General features: G+C 28.4%; 2 protein-coding genes across 2 annotated transcripts in view; both read left to right on the forward strand.

Moving 5' to 3' along the window:
- The window catches only part of LOC100203495 (methyltransferase-like protein 25B), a 6,958-nt gene extending 66 nt beyond the window's left edge, over nt 1–6,892 (forward strand). Inside the window, exons 1-12 of the mRNA XM_065815442.1 lie at nt 1–89; nt 1,628–1,749; nt 1,991–2,153; nt 2,239–2,283; nt 2,625–2,740; nt 3,964–3,997; nt 4,092–4,133; nt 4,576–5,317; nt 5,934–6,069; nt 6,144–6,202; nt 6,299–6,427; nt 6,759–6,892. The exon at nt 1–89 is cut by the window's left edge and continues 66 nt beyond it. Coding sequence (XP_065671514.1) covers nt 1–89; nt 1,628–1,749; nt 1,991–2,153; nt 2,239–2,283; nt 2,625–2,740; nt 3,964–3,997; nt 4,092–4,133; nt 4,576–5,317; nt 5,934–6,069; nt 6,144–6,202; nt 6,299–6,427; nt 6,759–6,835 — 1,754 coding nt within the window. The 3' untranslated portion in view covers nt 6,836–6,892. The remainder of the gene's footprint in view (nt 90–1,627; nt 1,750–1,990; nt 2,154–2,238; nt 2,284–2,624; nt 2,741–3,963; nt 3,998–4,091; nt 4,134–4,575; nt 5,318–5,933; nt 6,070–6,143; nt 6,203–6,298; nt 6,428–6,758) is intronic.
- A 7,768-nt stretch (nt 6,893–14,660) lies between these two features.
- On the forward strand, nt 14,661–15,680 carry LOC136089750 (zinc finger MYM-type protein 1-like). The gene has a single exon (XM_065815831.1). It carries the CDS (start codon nt 14,661–14,663, stop codon nt 15,678–15,680), a length of 1,020 nt encoding a protein of 339 aa, XP_065671903.1.
- The last annotated feature ends 4,320 nt before the right edge of the window (nt 15,681–20,000 follow it).

The following is a 20,000-nucleotide window of genomic DNA, read 5'->3' on the forward strand; positions in this document are numbered from 1 at the left end:
ACATTGACTATGAACTATGTTGTTCTTACCTAACACAAGCATTCATGTTTATAAATGAGTATCAGTGGATGGCAAACTCCTATGTTGCAGTAAGTGTAATGATTTTTTAAACTTTTTTTATTCATTTTTTCATTCAATTTTAATGTTAAGGAGTTATTGCAAAATGGTGCCAAGCTTTAAGGTAGGTGGGTATTTAAAATTGACAAATCATCATGTATGTGGGTTGTGGTAATAGCGGTATATTTTTAATTTTTGTTTAGTAAATTACTTTTTTTGTGTGTGTAAGTGTATTGTAAAACAAGATATTGTGACTAAACTTTGAATTTTTTTCCTTTTTTTTTTCTTTCTGAGTTGAACATAAATGATTTTAAGTAATATTGCTTTAATATTTGATAAAAATGTTTCAAATAAAATTATTTTGGATATTATTTTAGATTTTTTTTGCTGCGACAAAATTTATGTTTCATAAAACTATTAAACAAATTGTTTAAGAAAAGTGTTAAATATGCCAGTACTTGATCTTGTGAACCAGAGAAACAGATCTTGTGAAGAAGAAAAACCAAGAAACCTTGATCAACCAGAGAAACAGAGCGGAGAAACAAAAGACATCAGTTTAAAAATTACAAATAAAATCAATTTTTATCAATAATCAAATGTAATCTTGACTCCTAATCAAGTGTGATGAGTCTCATGAAGAAGTACAACATAAAAGTTTTAGTGTAATCATAGCACCAATGGTCTGAACCACCATCTTGGTCTGAACCACCATCTTGGTCTGAACCACCATCATGATCTGAATCACTCAAACGAGAAACTGAGCTAAAGCTACAGTTAGACACAAATCAAAAAGTGAAGGTTGATGATAAGGGATCTGGAAATCAATTTACATAGTTATATTTTGATACAAAAGTTTTTGAATCAAATTTAAATTATTCTTACAAAAAGCAAGTAGGTCTGGATAGCTTTGTGAATTTGTTTTTACACAGAGTAAAACTTTCATTTTTATTTTTCATTTACAAAAAGAAGTCGAAATAATGTGGTGATGCATCACAATGTCGAAATAATGTGGTGATGCATCACAATGTCGAAATAATGTGGTGATGCATCACAATGTCGAAATAATGTGGTGATGCATCACAATGTCGAAATAATGTGGTGATGCATCACAATGTCGAAATAATGTGGTGATGCATCACAATGATCATGCTTTAAGTTATGAAATGGTCAGATGTATTTTGCTCCAAATGATTTCAATATTCTTATTTTTGAAAAAGATAAGTATATTGAATTAATTACTGAACTTTATTGAATTTAACTCATTGATGACATTAGGTCTCTTAATATATTTATCAAATGTTCTAAATATATTTCTCGTTATATTTCTAAAATATTTGCTTTTTGTGAAATCTGACAAAATTGACAGATTGGGGGTATAAAAAAAGTGACAAAGTTGGTTGTACTAATTAACAATATAGATTTTTGATATGGCGTTATTTTGCAATACCCCTTGAGATTTTTTTAATAATACATTTTATGCCTAAAATGTTTATATATTTATATATATATATATATATATATATATATTTTATATAAAGAATAAGTATGATAACTTAAATGCATATAATAGGAATTTTTTACACAAGACCTCTGGAATGAATTACCCCAGTCCTGGAGAGATTGTCTGGACAGGATTTCTTTGGATGAGTTAGCTAATAACGTTTTGTCGAAGAAAAAAACTGTGTTTTATCGGTTAGTTTTTATTTTTTGTGAACCAAAATAAGTTTTTTTAATTATAAAGAAACATTATTTTTTAAATTATTTAAAGTTTATGAGCTTAGTTGGTTTATGTATGGGATATGTCTTTGTGGATAGCTGAGCCTTTAAAAAAAAGGATTGTTTGATTTCTAGATTTTAAAAAAGTTATCACTTCTACAATTTTTTGGAGTGTTTGGTTATTACCTTTATCCTAATATGTGTTGCATCTTTTTAGGAGTGTTTGGCCATTATCTTTACTTTCATATGTTGCTGCATGTCATGCTTTATCCTTAAATCATCATCAAAAAATAAACAATAAAAATTTGAGTGAACTTCCAGAGATTTTTCATAAACATATTAAACCAAAAAAACGACATGAATTGTCTCTTCTGCCCCAGGTATTACATCTTATATCTACTTTTATTGTTTCAATTTATTTTTTTTAACATTTTGAAAAATTTTTCATAAATTTTTGTTACACAGATTATAAACAATGTTTGTAAAGAAACTTACTCGACTACTGTTGTGGTAAAATAATTTCTTTAATAAAGTTTTATTATAAGTTTTATTTTATATAGTTGATAATGTATGTAACACTTGTCTAAGAGTAGATTAATTGTCAAAACCAAGTATAAACAGTAATAAAAACTTTAATGGAGTTTTTTTGTTACATATATATATATATATTTTTTTTTTTGTAATTCTGTTATTAGGTAGTATTAGTAGGGTTGCATATGTGTGTATGCTTTTTTTTTTTTTTTTTTTTTTATCAAAAAAATAGTTGGAAAAAAGTTGCAGGATTTTTATTTTAAGCTTGTTCATCTGGTTATCAAGTATTTAATGGCGATGCCATTTATTACTCAATGCAGGATGTTGGTTCTGGTCTTGGACATTTATCTAGAATATTGGCTTATCAATATGGTTATAATGTGACTGCTATAGAAATGACAGGACATCGGCTTCCAGTTGCAGAAAAATATGACAAGTATGAAGTATTATTAAATAAATTGCTTTTTGCAATATAAATTTATTAAATTTATATAAACTAAATTTCTTCTTTTGCATTATATTAGTAAAGTATTGTTTGATACTCTATATTCTCCACTGTATGCTATAGTTTAATACTCTATATTCTCCACTGTATGCTGTAGTTTATACTCTATATGCTCCACTGTATGCTGTAGTTTATACTCTATATGCTCCACTGTATGCTATAGTTTAATTTAATACTCTATTTGAGTATTAAACTATAGCATATACAAGTACCAGCTATTGTGAATTGCACATTTCAATAGCCTTATTATATCTTAATGGAAGATTTCTCTAGTTTATTATATTAAATTTTTTTAAATTCATTCAAATATTTTGCAATAAAAGCTACTTCTGCTAAAGAAGTCTATAATGGTTTCTATTTATCAAGAAGTTCATAATTGTGTGTTTCCCTTTATTAAGAAGTCTGATTCTATTACTAATAATCTCATCCAACTTGTGACCACTGATATTTAGATTTTTAATAATGTTGCATTAATCAGCTCACCTTTGTTTATTCCTATAAATATTTTAAATGTCTGTAATTTTTCCAGAGTTAAATTTAGTTTGAAACAAACCCAAATAAAACAACATTTTCTTATCTTTTCTTTTTTTGCACATTTGGTGTAGCATTGATAACTATAAGTTGTTGTATTGATGATTTATTCTTTTTAAACAACTGATCCCTTGTAATGAATTTCTGAAACACCCTCAGATATATTTTGTTGATTTCCAATTTTAAATGTTAGATTGTTTATTTTCGAATCTTGACTCTCGATTTTTTTTTACTGCGCCCCAATTTTTTGAGACATTTAATTTCTGCCAAATGTTCTGTGATAACTTAAATTTTAACTGAAGTCTTTAAGTATTAGTTATTTACTTTTTTACTAATTTGTTTCTTCGGATCAAGTTTGTAAAAAAAAAAAAGTTCGGTTTGATAAAGTTTAATGTGATTTAATGCTGACTTTAATTTAAATACTCTCAATGGAACACATGTAACAGAGTTATCCAAAATAAATAAAGAATATTATACTACCGTATAGTATTTCTATTTATATAATTTGTTTTTTTTTTGTTTTTTTTAATATAATTTTTTTTAATATAATTTAAATTGCTTTTTTTACAATATAGTATTCCTATTTATATAATTAATAGAAAAAGTTTTTCCATATGATATAGAGAAATAGAAGATGATCTGAAAAGAAGAAATATGGTAGTTTTTAGTTTATACAACTTTTAGTAAATTTTTATTTATTATAACTTCAAATGTATGGTTCTAAAAAATATTTTTTAATTAATTTTAATAGATTTCTATTAATGTTGGTAGTGTTTGCCATGTTGAAAAATGTGTAAGTTAAATATATTTCTTTTTAGTCTGGGTCTTTGTTGGATTGAGTTTAAGTTTTAATATTTTTTAAATGTATTAAGAATTTATATTTGTTGTAGCTATCTTTAAAAGATATGGAAAGTTTCTTTATTTGAATTAGTAAATTTTGTTGGGTTTCTTAATGTTTGCATTTTGCGTTATCATAAAATAAACTAGTTTTGCGTTTTAAACTCTATCAGGGTGCACACAAGCCATGATTATGGCGTGAAGGACCTTTGTTTATTTGTAAAAGTTTAATTTTTTCTAAACTTCAAAAAATATTTTATCAATAGTTCATGATTTTATATTTTAATGTATTTTTTATATATTTTTAAATATTACATTTTTTTAAATCTTAAAATCTTTACATTCAATTTTTATTCTATTTTTTATTATTACTGTTTATTTTTTACTTTTTTATTTAGATTGATCCTGATATTTCTGCAATTGCATTTAGTTCTCTTTTGTTTAATTGTAAATCTCAACTAAATGAAACATCTGTTTGTGAAATTAATGGTTCCGTTGTCAGTGACTCCTGTATATTGAATAACAGTGTGTCATACTTCAAAAAAACTGTAAATGTTGAACATTGTGTTCTTATTGGCTTGCATACTTGTGGTGACCTCGCTTCCACGATGATGAAGGTATTTAAATCCACTCAAAGTATCAAGGGTTTGGTTTCTGTATCATGTTGTTATATGCGTATGTCTCTTAAAGAAGATTTTATTCACAAAAACTTTTTTAAACCAAAAGTTGGTTTTTCGATAACAACTGTTGACCAGTTATTATGTCGAACAGATAGTTTTTGCATATCTTGTAATAGTTTTAAGAAAATGATGGCTGAAAATGATTCGTATGAATACCTAGAAAAAGGGGTGTTTAATTTTTCAAAAATGGAATCTGAGGAAAATATTTTAAAACCCGGCTCAACATTATGCTCTATAAATTTATACAGATTATTTTCTGTTTTTACTTCAAAATCCTTAGTTTCTCTTCTCAAAATTCTTCTCTCGAAAGAATATTTAAAAACTTGCATAACAAATGAATCTAAAAAGTTTGGTTTTCCAATGTCATCTTTTTTACAAAGTATCCCTTGTCAACCAATAACATATAAAAGCTTGGAAGTTGCATGCCATTTCATTGATGATTATTCTGAAAAACTTCTTTGTAAGTTAGCTTTTATTTAAGTTATTTAGAACTAAATATTTAAGTTTAATAATTATTTATTGTATAATTAGTTGATATAGTTAATTAACCAAATTTAAAAAGCTACAATTAGACAAACGTGTTTTGCTTTTTAAAGATTTTGTATTGCGTTCTATCATACTTTCTTAACAAAGACACAGCATTGCAATCTAATGTGTACTGACTTACATAGTAAGTAGTCAGTTTTGCAATCAAACATACTTTCTTACGTAGCAAAAAGACAGTTTTGCAATCGGACTTGTTTTACGCAGTAATCAAACAGCATTTGAATCTGACGTACTGTACACTTGCAAATATTGACAATATTGCAACAAACAAAAAAAGAAATTTTTAACACTTAAGACAAAAAGATACAAACTTTTCTTATAGCATATATTTTTTCTTATAGCATATATTTTTTCTTATAGCATATATTTTTTCTTATAGCATATATTTTTTCTTAAATAAGGGCTAATAAAATAGTTTTTAACAAACTTTTTTAAAACAATGTTTTTGAAACAATTTTAAAAGTTTTTCGAAATTTAATTATAATTAGTATGGTTTTTACATCTAAATTAGAATCATTTTTACATCAAAGGTAATAGTCCAAATCTAAAGTTGCACTGTTTCCGTGCTGTTATGGAGGTATTTATTCGACACGTAGACCCAAAGTTAGTGCTAACTTCAGCTCGTTGCAAGAAAATTAAAGGAGCATCATCTATGAGTTTCCATGAGTAACTTTTTTAATTTAGCTTTTTATCATCTTTTTTTTTTCCAATAAAAATAATTTTTTCTTTTAATTTTTCAGGTATGCAAAAAAAGTTTTTGATAATCTGAACATCAGCTTTAATCCTGTTCTTCTTAAAGGTCTAAGTTTTTTTTCTTTGGAAAGTTTTTATTAAAACATTTAACTATTATATTTTTTGTTAAAAACATAACACGAATATTCGTTTTTTTAAATAGAAATCAACCATGAAGAACTTTTATCTCAGACAAAAAGAGTAATTATTTATTATTCTTTGGTGTTGCTTCTCGGGCCTGTTATCGAGAGTGTGGTTCTTCTTGATAAATATGCTTTCCTTAAAGAATTAGGTAATTTTGTATAAGTTTTAATTTTGCAATATTTTAAACAATTATTTATATCTAAATATTTAAACAACTATTTACATCTAAATATTTAAATAGTTAACAATACTTAAATATGGTTTTATTTCTGAATTTCAAGACACGTTTAAAGAATATGTTTTTATTTATTAAAAGTGCTTTTAAATTTTATTTTTTACAATTTTATATACAATATTAATTTTTATATAGTATAAATATATTGGATCATACATTACACGATCCACTAATTTATTATTACGTCATTGTTTTCTAGAACATTTAAATTTTTTATTTGTTTATATGACTAAATATTGTTTAGGTGTTAATGTATCTCTCACTCCATTATTTAACCCAAAGATCTCACCAAGAAATTTTGTTTTGGTTGCTACGCGTTAAGAAAAGGTGAAACAATGCTTATGTACTATTTCTTATAGATGTAAAAACTTTTTTAAATTCTATTGTTTTTATTGTGTTTGTTTTCTCAGACAAACTTAATCGCTTTATATCACGGGTTATTGGCGCAAAAAATAAATGTTTCCGGATATTTAGTAAACAAACTAGGTACTAAATTGCTTGTTGATAAGTTCAAATTGTGCTGTTCATTAAAAATAACTTTCAAAAATAGTTATTTTTATTTTACAAATCAACTCAAAAGTAAATTAAAATATAAATTTTTACATTCTAAAAAAATGATTATCATTACTTTAATGATTATTTTTAATTAAATTAATTAAATTTAATTAAAAATATATATATTATAATTTCTTTTTAATCTAACAGACTTTAAAAAGTATATATATTGCATATATTTAAATTTCTACTCAATAAATATACTTATTTAGAAATAAATTATTAAGGATTAATTATTTTTGTCATAATTTTAGGGCTTTTAAAGTTCTTTTGTTGATCGATGTGTGTAAAGCTTGCTAAACAGCTTTCTTTTTTTTTTTTTCAATTTTCTTATCAAAACATTTTTCCAATCAGATCACTGGAAAAAATCCTTGACATACAAAAGTGAAGTACTTAATACGTATCTTTACATGTATATGCAAGAGCATCTTTGATAAGTTGTGTACTCTCTCCCCTTGCTTTTTAAGGACCATCTTTTCAAACATACGTACTAAATCAAGTAAAAAATTGCTGATAGTTAGGATTATCGAAGACAGTTTTTTTGAAGTCTTTAGTTACATCTTCGAACTGACTTATGACAGATTTATTTATTAGAAAAATTCTACAATAAAAAATTAAGTCTACGATGAAACATAAGCTACACTAAAGATTTATCCGGAATGCCCTTTGCGTTCCTGATAAATCTTTAGTGTAGTTCCAGATAATTCTATTGGTTTCGGTCAGACACTTTGTTAAGCTTTTACAGTTTAACAATAGAATTATTAACTTAAGTTACTTCTTTAAATCAATTACTTTCCAACTCAAACAGCTTCTTTTAGTAAATCCACTTTGCAGTTTTTTCAAGGTCTTAGTCTCAATACCTCAACTTTTGTATTTTTTCTTTTAACCAATTATAAAATATTTGACTAGATGGACACCATCATCACAGAGCAAATAAATGTTTTTAGTTGTCCGCTATCATGAAATCAATTGAACTTTTTAAAAATACTTGAATTACACTATCATTATCACATAAAGTTTTAACAGTATTGCCATTACATGAACCAAGCTTAACATAAAAACTTGCTCATATTAAAATCAGCACTTAAGCGATAAAATGGCAATGCTTTGTTCATAAACTTTTTTCCTCCAAATAATGAGCAAATCACAAAAGTCAAATCAGTACACAGTTGGCTAGAATTTAGATTAACTGGATAAAATTACTTGCATCAATTTTTTTTTTTAATTTTTAAAGTTTTAATGAGATTAATTGGTGTTATTATAAGTGTGATTGCTAGATGAAGTTTGTTTTAAAAAAAGTGCATTCTAGTTTAAATAGTTTTTCTAATTAGCAGACTACATGGGGTTCCGCAGAGTATTTTGAAGTTTTAGATATTTTAATACTGTGAAACTTAAAGCTTTTATCCTTATTTCAAATGTGAATATTTGAAAAAACATTGCTGTGATTGGAGTCTGGGAACTTAATGCCCAAAAAAGTTTGACCTCTATTTATCCCAAATTTTATAGCAACAAGCTAAATAAAAAAAATCTTTTCTTACTTCAACTATATTTAATTTCATCGACATATTTCAAACTTTATTTAATAAACTTTAGGTGTTGCAAAATTATTATCATGTAAAACTTACGACCCCTCGTTTTGGGGATGTTGGAAACTTTGCATGGCCATAACATTTGAGCACTAAATTATTTTAAAACTATGAAATTTAAATTCTTTAAAAGTTCATTTACAGATTTAATATAATAAAGTTTAAAATCTGTAAATGAACTTTAATTTTGAAGAAGATATAAATATATATTTTTTATTAACTCGTTCCCCTCACAATAATAAGGGTTCAAACTTTGATCGGTATTATTGTTTCCATGCTTCATTCACAAAAAAAACCTACAAAACATGTTTTTTAACAATGTGTTCTATAAACCATGCAAGCTTAGTAAGTAGTTGTTATTAATATTAAAAATAAAAGGTGTTTTTATTGTTAGTTAAAAAAAAACTGTCAATTGAAATTTGTGCGCAGAATTACGACTTTTGTCAGATATAAGAATTCAAATGAGAAGGTAAACTAAACTGACGCCTAGTGGCAATCGATAAAAAATTATCAAAGTAAATATATATTTAAATATAATCTTCAAAATATCTGTGTTAAAAAACAGGATCTAGCAAAAAAAATGTTTTGTCTTTCAGTAACAAAAGTAATAAAGTATAAGATATAACCCATCTTTTAAGTTGTTATAAAACTGTTACTTAGTTACCAATTTTAGTCTAATAAATTCTAAAATGCAGATAATATAAGACTAACTGTATAATATTTTAAAAAGCGCAATATTTCATGTAAATATTATTTATAAACATTTATTTATATTTTTGTAAACAACATTTTTACTTATAGTAAAAATGTTGTTTACAAAATTATAAATAATTGAGTTCGGGATCGTCCTCAAACTACGCAACGCTAAATTTAATTAAAAAAATGGACGAAGGAGATCTTAAGCTCATTTACGCAGAGATTTTTATTAAATTTAATGGCTTATTTTGATTTTTTTTTTTAACTCAAGGCTCTGCGAGGCAAAAATTTTGATCTTTTTTGTTTTGTTTATTGATGAAATTTAGCGTTGCGTAATTTATAGACGATCCCTTTGTTAAATTTAAATGTGAGTTAGCTGCATATTTGAGTTCTTGAAAGATCAAATTTTTTTTTTGTGTCAACTATTTCCTTTTGCTCATATTCTTCATTTGAGCCCAATAAAACAAAAATGCAAAAACGTAAAACTGACAACAGATATTAAATTTTGATATTAGATAAACAAAAAACTTAATTTTTTGTTTTTTTCCGTTGAAAATAACAAAATAAAATTTCTAAAAATCTTTTTTTTTTTTTTTTTCCTAATTACCAAATAATTTTAATATAAATTATTTTCTATTAATGTTTTTTAAATAAATATTAATTTAATAAATAAGTAGCTAGAGTAAGTTTTCTTAATATGGAATATGATACCGCGGACCATAACTATGGAACACTTTTCAAAAAACAAAAATTAAATTTTTTCGGTAAAATCGTTAAATTCCGTTAAGTTTGTAATGCAAAAATGAAATTTTTAAATTAAATAAATATTTTTCTTGATTTTTCGAAATGAAAATCGAATTCCATTATCCTAAGTTTTTTACTTGTTTATTTTGCTCTTATTTTGATATTTAACAGAGTTTGCCAGTATATTTTAATGACTACTGCTAAAACTATATTGATATTATTTACTTTCTTGATTTAATGTAAATATTTATGAAAGCTTTAACTTTTTTATTATATTGGAGATGCACAAAGTTTTTTTAACCATATTATATTTTAACTTGTAAAGCTCACATAGCGGCTCTATGAAATGATTGTGGTGACTTTAGTCATCCGTATCTTCTTTGAGCTTAAAAAACAGCCATTTCCTATTCAATTTCCTAACAAGGTTTGTTCCGTTTTCCTGACGGTCAAGTTTAATTTCAGTGACTTATTGTTTAATAAAAATTTTAAGCTGTTGAGCTAAACTCAATTCATTTTTGATACTTTTTACATTATCAGTTTTACTAACTATAATTACTTCCTTGTCATCATCAGAGCTATTGTCAGATGGCTGAAATAATCGCTGAATGAGATTAGTAGTAAGATTAGTAATCGTCTTTTTTTATTAATCTTGTTGCCAAATTCATTCTTATTTAAGACATCCGAATTTTACATGTATTTCATGAGATGAATTATATGAATGTTTCTTCTTTCAGTTATTATATATTCAAATGTTTAACAAGTTGACTTATAGATCTACTAGTTACATTAAGTTTTTTCTTGTAAATTCAATGACAATTTCAGAATACATAAGATCAGCATCTTCTTTTGAAAGAGTATTAATGGCCAATTTTAGTGGTTTTCAAGCAACACTAAGTTCATTTATGAACTTAGTTACAGGTAGTATAACTGATAACGTAAATTCATTTATGAACTGAATTACAGTTAGTATAACTGATAACGTAAAAAGTATCAAAAATGAATTGAGTTTAGCTCAACAGCTCAAAATTTTTATTAAACAATAAGTCACTGAAATTAAACTTGACCGTCAAACAATAAGCTTTAAAACCACTAAAAGCTCATTTTTAATTAGAGGAAAAGCAATATTCATACCAATCAGAGCTATTTTTACTTTGGTTTGCACCTCCAAAAAACATTCAAGCATATCAATAGTGCTGCTCCATCTTGTCCTTGAATCACAAATCTAAACTTTTCTTATCCAAACTTTTCAATTATATTTGGTTGAAGATTGTTATCACTGCTCACTGATAAACTACGAAACTTTTTAACCAATTTTCTTATTTTTGCCATAGTTTCTTAATATTCAAGTTTCAAAAACGGAATAGAATCTTCACTAACTTTATGAACAGTTTGAATACTATCACCAACTTCAACCCCATCTTTATCATCACCTTGATTATAATCTACAGCAACCTTGATTATAATCTACAGCTTCCATATCACCATCAACAGAATCATTATCTGAACCATGTGCATCAATTATGTTTTTTGTAAAAAGCACATCAATCACACATAAATAAATAGCGTGGTTGTAACACATTTGATGTTCAAGTTTAGTGTCATGACCAAATTTTTTGATTGAGCTAGCTCCATCAGTAACAGAAGCTCAATGAGTTTGTCCAAAAGCTTATTACTGATCAATTTAATGGCTTTTGTTGCTGACATTGTACCTTGAATTTTTAACATTCCAAACGATTGAAAGTCTTCATTATGATGTAGATTTAAATACATATATCTACTATTTTTTACTGAAGTATACTCATCAAATGTGAGACTAAATTTACGTTTATCTTCAAGTTTCATTTTCAAAAAACTTATAACTTGTTTATTGACTTGAACGTGAGGTATTTAATAACAAGATCACCAACGGTTTGATGACTTTGAGGAATTTGATATCCCTGGGCACGAAATGCTGATCGCAAAGTTTCACTTTTAGCAATGGTGTGAAAGCTGATTCCATCAGTAGCTGATAGTAGTTTAAAATTTTCAGTTTTATGGTTAACTTTGAAAAAACTTTTAATTCGCGATATTTTGGCAGCAGGAATGTTTGCTGCAGCCTTGGGCACAGAGTTATATAAGAATTTAAATTTTGTGTTTTATTTTTAAATGCCTTGTAATAGCTGTTTTGTTAAATCAAGCTTTTGAGAATAATTTAACAGAGTTTACACTTTGAACTCTGTAATTCTTCGGAAAGTTCGAAATAGCCCCAGATCTTCTAGTTGTGCTTACATCTTTAAACTTATCTATGTTTTTTATTTCGTACAACTAAAACTTTTATTAGCTCGTCAAATCTATAATAACTGGTTGTTGTTTTTTTATGGATATTACCATGGGGTATCTTAAAATATATGGAGTATTTTAATTTAAAACTTAAAAGTAACTAAATCATTTGTTACATATTTCATTGGTGACTTAAACTTTAAAAGTGTTGTTTTTAAAAAAAAGTATTGCACAACAAAAATTAAGAGTAGTGAACACTATATAAAAATGTCACAGTTTAAAAAATATTTTGGTCTAACTGTTAAAAAATGGTAATAAAGAACCTAATTTTGATATATATACACGTTCAAACTTTTAGAGAAAAAAGTTCGAACTTAAACCTCTTAAAAAATAGCAAAAGTTCGAACGTTTGAACCTGAACATGTTTAAACTGGAAGTCCTACCCAATTATATGTGGGGTCCTCTAATGTAACGGCGCCATGGTCTTTAGCCAAAAAAAGTTTATTTAAAACAAAAAAGACTTATTTGATATACAATTTCAAAATTTATTATGAAAATTTATTTTTATGACAAGCTATTCAGGGTGTTTCATACTGCCTTACTAAGCTAAAAAGAAGATCTCCACTTTCATAATTGTAGGGTATTGAGTGTTTTACAAAATCGAAAAGCGCATTTGTCTAAAAATTTCTTTTGGTGAAGTTTTCAATTTATTAGGATGTAGAAACACGTTAATTTTATACTGTGTGTAGTATCATAATTGGATCTTCTGTTTTATGAGGCAGAATAGAAGATACGTCTACTTTCTCTAGTAAATGTGTAAACTTAATGTGAGATACAACAATTGACATAAGTGGAAATTCTCTAATAAAAAAATGTACTGTTTTTAAGAAATGGCCAGATCACTCATAATAATTTAAATAAACCTGAACATCCATAAAAAATTCATTTCATCAAAAATATTTGTAATTAACATAACTTCCATATAATCAAATAATGTAAAAAGTAAATTTATTATTAAATTTATAGGTTGGTTTTTCCAAAATTGTAAGCGATTTTGAGGAATGATGTGTTTCAAATTATTAATTATTCTTGCTTGTTTTTCACGACTGATTCCAGCACGCAACTAGCGTTGTAATGGTTTCTTCAGGTTTTAAGTATTTGTAAGTTGAGACAGTGCCGTCTTAACGCATAGGCTAGGTAGGCTGCAGCCTAGGGCCCCCAATTTTTAGGGGCCCTTAAAATGTGTCTGGATTTTTTTTCAAATTTATATAAATAAAAAATTATATTTCTAAATTTTCTGAAGAAATCATAGTTTGGGGGCCCCTCGAGAATAATTTTTTTCTTGATAAGATTTTTTTAAATTATTTTTAGAAAAGTATCAGTTTTTCAGTTTGGGGGCCCCCTAGGGAATTTTTTTTTTCTTGATAAGCAAAAATGCATGCATGCGTCCGAAAATAAACATAAATTTTCCGATAAGAAGTGTTAAATACAAGCACTTAAAATATTCCATTAGATTGAATTTGAAATTGCTGTGATCAACTTAAAACATCTGTTTTGAAAAAAAATCATTTAACATGTCTAATTGGACTTATCAAAGTGGTGCTGCAAAGAGGAAAAAAGCCGCTAAAGCAAAAGAAGACATTTCAAAATATCTTCCTTTGACATCATTTCTTTTGGTACAAAAGTCAAAGCCTGTTGTGTCCGAAGATGTATTTCTTTGTCCAACTTCAAATTTCGTAAGCATTGATAGTGCTTTGTTGCCAAATGAAACTCTAGAAATTCAACAGGAACTGGAACCAGAACAGGAGCCAGAACCAGAGCAGGAGCCAGAACCAGTGCAAGAGTCAGAACCAGCACAGGTGCCAGAACCAGTACAGGAGCCAGAACCAGCACAAGAGCCAGAATCAAATCAAATTAAAACTTATCCAAACGCAACAACAAAAACTACTCAAGAAACTGACCCAGCATTGTGGCATCAGTTATCCCAAGAAGCTCAATCATTTTGGATTTCTAATGGCCCGTCCATGTGCCAGAACAATGATGGGAGCTTCAAAAATTCGGAAAGGTTGAGTTGCGGACAAAAAAGGTACTTATCAAAATCTTGCTTTAGACGTGAACTACACAATGGCGAATTTGTCAATCGTGAATGGCTATTATACTCACCTTCAGCAGGTTCTGTTTTTTGCTTTGCTTGTACCTTATTCTCCAGCAAACACTCTAATTTTTCCACAACTGGATTTGATGACTGGAAAAATGCCTTAAAATGTATATCTGGATAAGAGAATGGTTCTGAACATCACAAAAATATGCTTACTTACTCCAGTCGGCAGAGAGAAAGTGGCCAGCTTGACTCTGTATTATTAAAACAGTTACATAACGAACAATTGTACTGGCAAAATGTGCTGAAAAGAATTGTTGCAGTTGTAAAGTTCTTGTCATCAAGAGGATTGCCATTTCGTGGAAACAATAAAACCATTGGTTCAGAGCAAAATGGTAATTATTTAGGAACTCTTGAGTTACTTAGCCAGTTTGACCCATTCCTACATGAACACATGAAAAAACATGGAAATTCTGGAAAAGGTAATACTTCATACCTCTCCGCCAATATCTGTGAGGAGTTTATATGCCTAATGGGAAATAAAGTTTTGAGCGAAATAATTTCTGAATTAAAAAAAGCAAAATACTACTCAATCAGCGTTGACTCAACTCCAGACTTGTCACATGTAGATCAATTAACTTTTACAGTTCGATATGTTAAAGACTTTGCACCAGTTGAGCGTTTTTTGCAATTTGTTCCCATTCACGGGCATGGAGCTGAACATTTAGAAACAATGGTTTTGAATTTTTTACAAGAAAATGAAATTTCAATATCTGACTGTCGTGGGCAGTCATACGATAATGCATCAAATATGGCAGGACAGTACTCAGGCCTACAAAAGAGGATTAAAGACAAAAGTGAATCAGCATTGTTTATTCCTTGTGCTGGACATTCTTTAAATCTGGTTGGCAACAGTGCAGCTGGATGTTGTTTAGAAGCAATTATTTTTTTTGACTTTGTTCAATGCCTCTACAACTTTTTTTCTGCATCAACTCATCGTTGGCAAGTGCTTCTGTCTTTTGTTGGCAAAGGAAAAAAAATTGTCAAACAGCTTTCTGGAACTCGATGGTCAGCACGTGCAGATGCTGTGACTTGTCTGCATGACAGTTATGACGAGATTAAAAAAGCACTTGAATTTTTGATCAAGGACATAAGTCAGTCAAAAGAAACTCAAAATGATGCTCAAAATCTCATCACGAAAATGAACACTTTTGAGATGTTTTTCTGACAATTTTCTGGAATGATATTCTTTGTCATTTTAATGAAACATCGAAGATTTTACAGAAAGAAAATTTAAACCTGGATGTTGCAGTTCGGATTCTAAAGTCATTGTTGCATTTCATTAAAGATTTGAGGAGTCAATTTGAGAATTACCAGGAAAAAGCCAAAATCTTGCTTCCAAACACTGACTACAGAGATTCTTCAAAAAGAACAAAAAAAAGAAGCCGACGTATGGCCTTCTTTGATGGTGAGGCTGAAGAATTGGAATTTCAGGGAAGTTATAAATTCAAAATTGAAACATACCTTCCTGTTATTGATTCACTAACATCAAATTTAGAAAAAAGAACATCAGCATATGAGAAGATCAATGACAATTTCGGATTTCTAGTAAACATTCAAACAATTGCCAATGTTGAACTAAAAGACCATTGTTCAAACCTAGCACAAATTTATAAGAAGGACATAAATGAAAATGAACTTTTTTTTGAGTGCCAGCAATTTAAATATTACATTTCAAAAGATGAACATTCATTTACAGAATTTTACTCAACATTAAAAAGAGACCACTTCGAATCAACTTTTCCAAATATTGAAATTTCCCTAGAACTTTTCTGTCAATGATGGTCTCAAATTGCACTGGCGAGCGATCATTTTCAAAACTAAAACTTATAAAAAATGAACTCCGCTCAACCATGCTGCAAGAAAGATTGAACTGTTTGTCGTTAATGTCAATTGAATCAGATGTTCTTTTAACCATTGATTTTGATGATATTATTAAAGAATTTTCAAGAAAAAAATCACGTAAAAACGTCACATGTAAATTTTATCATTCCTTTAATAAATGTTTCCTATTTTAGTATTTGATTTAATTTTTTTACTAAGGAAAAAGGGGGCCCCCAAATTAAGTCTAGCCTAGGGCCCCCGATGGCCTTAAGACGGCCCTGAGTTGAGAGCGTAAGAAATTAATGCTACAATATTCACTATGAAAATCATACAGCATGTCAAACTAACCCCTCTCGACTGTTTTTTCTACCATTGAATTTAAGTATAGCTGTGAAACTATGCAATTTAATTTATTCTGTGTGAATAATCCGACCAGTCAAAAAAATTTTTTAGCTTTATCTACACAACTTCTGTACAGGAAATGGTATTCTTCACAGAAAAGGAGCATGTTCTCGCCAATAATGGGATATTTCTGGGTTAAACGATTTAATGTGAGCGCGAATTAAATTATTATTCATTTTATTATGAGGAAGATTCAGACATCTTTTATCTGTGGACTTACTGAATTTGAAAAATTTCTCATTGTAGTTCGTAGAACACGATCATTACCTTTAGTAAAGCCCAAGTAGTCAAAAAAAAAGGTTTTGCAAATGTTGACAGCAGTTCCATCGTCATTTTTCAATTAATAAATGAATAAAATGATTTTTTATAAAACTTTTAACAGAAGAATCACTTTTTCTTGCTTTTGGAGCATTGATGAAGAATAAAAGCATATCTTTCCTTCGTTGAAGATTTCCAACATTCAGAAATTTTTGCCTTTTTTAAGAAATTTTTGTTGAGCACTTCCGTGGACTTTTCTCCGGGTCACAGCTGGTTTTAACATGTTTTTTAACAGATAATTTGTACTGGGCAGTTCTTTCGCCACCTGACGTAAGATATTTCTTCTTTTTCCGGAGTTTTCTTTTTTTTGTGTATTTATTTGGACTTATTGTAGTTGAGGACACACCTACACATTGCAAAACTACAGTCATGACAAAAATTGACAAAACTACAGTCAGTAAGAGGTTATAATTATGAAGTAATTTTATTTTATTTAATTACCAATTTTATTCTGCCTTATAAGGATAACTTGGAGAAGTAATCATACTTTGATACTGATTTGAACTATCCACGTCTGCATTTATTGATTGATTTGGTGATTAAGGTGGAGGTATGTTAGTAAGAGTTTGCCACGTCTTATTTAAATTTGTATTAACTCCTGCATTAGCTGACGGACTACCATTACACAATAATGTTAGAGGTATATTCGCCACAGTTCTTCTTGACTGATTTGAGCATCCATCAGCTGACAGTACGTCTACAAATTAACTAACAATTATAATTTTATGCTGTACATATTCATTAGCAAGTTACTTCGTTTCATGATCTTTAAATAGAACTCACTCGGATTTGCAAGACTTGCAATAAGAATCCCAGTGGGCACACAACGTCGATCCAACGTTGGATTTATGTTGGGTTGTGTTGGGCAACATCGACCAACTAAATCTAACGTTGTAATAACGTTGGTTACATTAACGTTATTTTTCACTAGAATTACAACATTGTAATAACATTAGTTACACTAACATTATTTTTCATCGGAGTTACAACGTTGTTAACATTGGCTACACTTACGTAATTTTTCTTTGAAATTGCAATATTGTAATGATGTTGGCTACACTAACGTAATTTTTTATCGGATTTACAACATTATAATAGCTATAGAGGAGACCGGGGCTTTCATCAGAAAGTGACAAAAATGACACAGAACCTTCCTAATTGACCATTTCATCATTCACTATAGTATTGTCAGGATTCACGCATGCGCATGGGAGATATTAAAATTTATGTGTTTTTTGGACAAAAACGAAACTTTTGGGACATCGCTTCCTTTTTATTTTATAAAAAAAATAGATAGCGGTATGAAAAAAAAATTATTTTAAAAGTTCCAGTCACAATTGGTTTACTATATCCAGTCAGACTTTTTTTCAAAGTTGCCGTTTTTCAGGGATCCATAGACTGTTTATTGAAAAAAAGGCTTTTGGGGTAAGTTGACAAAATTTTCACGGGGTAAGTTGCCTTATAGCATTTACTATTTTTTTTTTATTTTATATATTTGTTAAACACCCACTATATATTACAAGAAAGGTAAATAAAAAGTTTCAAAAAAAATCTCTAGGATCTAGGAATTTTATTTTCAAGAACATCCTTGAAGATTGTTCTTTGTTCTTTTGAGTTCCAGTACTCAACTGCACATTTTAAGATTTTAAGATCCGTTTCAGGAATTATATTTTTTAAACCAGTAATTTTTATTTTTTCTTTGTGTTGCATTAGTTTCTCTATATTTAATTTATGACTATTGCACAGAGCCTTGACGCTATCTACAAAAGGTCGTGGACCTAATTCGTTGTTCAACTGCGACTTAAGAATATCAAATGTCATATGGAAAATGGAAATGTCGTATGGAAAAAAATATATATTTTTATAATTTTTTTTTTTTTTTAATTTTAACAATATTGAAAAAACGTACTCTTTCAAAAAAATTAAAAAAAAATTTTTTTTTTAGGTTTTTTTTCACAGATAAAAAGTGGGCTAATGTTTTTGCATGTTAAACGAACTAATATTTGGTATCAGCTAAAAATGATATTAAGTTTTTGGATTAAAATTGTTGCCAAAATAAATAATAAAAAAATTTCTATAAGTTTTGCACTTAATAGTACATTATTAATCATTTTTATAGCTTGCGCCAACTTACCCCGTGGTGGGGTAAGTTGGCGCAATTTTTTTTTTTTTTTGAGGGCCCGGGAAGGCCCAAAGAATTTTTTTTCGTAAATGAATGCAAATTTTATCAGTTACCCAAATTCATACTTTTTAAGACTACACTTTAACATTTTCAAAAAAATTTGCTGTTAGGACTACAGAGCTAAAAACCGAGCCAACAAGCCCCGGTCTCCCCTACTTACACTATTTTTTACTGAATTTTTTTTTGACAAGAAATTCGTCTATAACTCGACAAGGTAAATATTTACGTGATTAAAATATATATACAGTCGCGAGCAGTGAATTGTACACAGCAGTAATTTTGGTTACTTTTTATCTTTTTGTCTCATAATTCAATAGTTATATATTCTGTATTTTTTATTTCATAACTAATCCATAACTAAAAGGAGAAAAACAAATTGAACTAATAAACGAGTAGAACTAAAATTTCGTATAGCCACCTGAAACATCACGCAAGACAGAAATATGATTAGTCATGGAGTCAATCAATTTCCTCCTGTAATTCGTATCTCCCATAACATCCACCCAAATTTCTTCTAATGTAGCAAAGAGTTGATCAGAATTAGCTGAATGCTCATAATCTCTCTTCAGAATCTGCTCCATATGGCCCCACGCATTCTCGATTGGGCTCATATCTGGGCTTGTGCTAGGTCAAGGGAAGACGCCTACAGCATGGTGCTCCAGATATTCTTTTGTTGCTCTTGATGCATGCGCAGGAGCATTTTCCTGCTAAAAAAGACATTGGGTAGTAATGTAGGAGGATATGGTTGAAGAGCATCTTGAA

The sequence above is a fragment of the Hydra vulgaris genome, chromosome 13, assembly GCF_038396675.1.
Source record: "Hydra vulgaris chromosome 13, alternate assembly HydraT2T_AEP".
NCBI classification, from domain to species: domain Eukaryota; kingdom Metazoa; phylum Cnidaria; class Hydrozoa; order Anthoathecata; family Hydridae; genus Hydra; species Hydra vulgaris.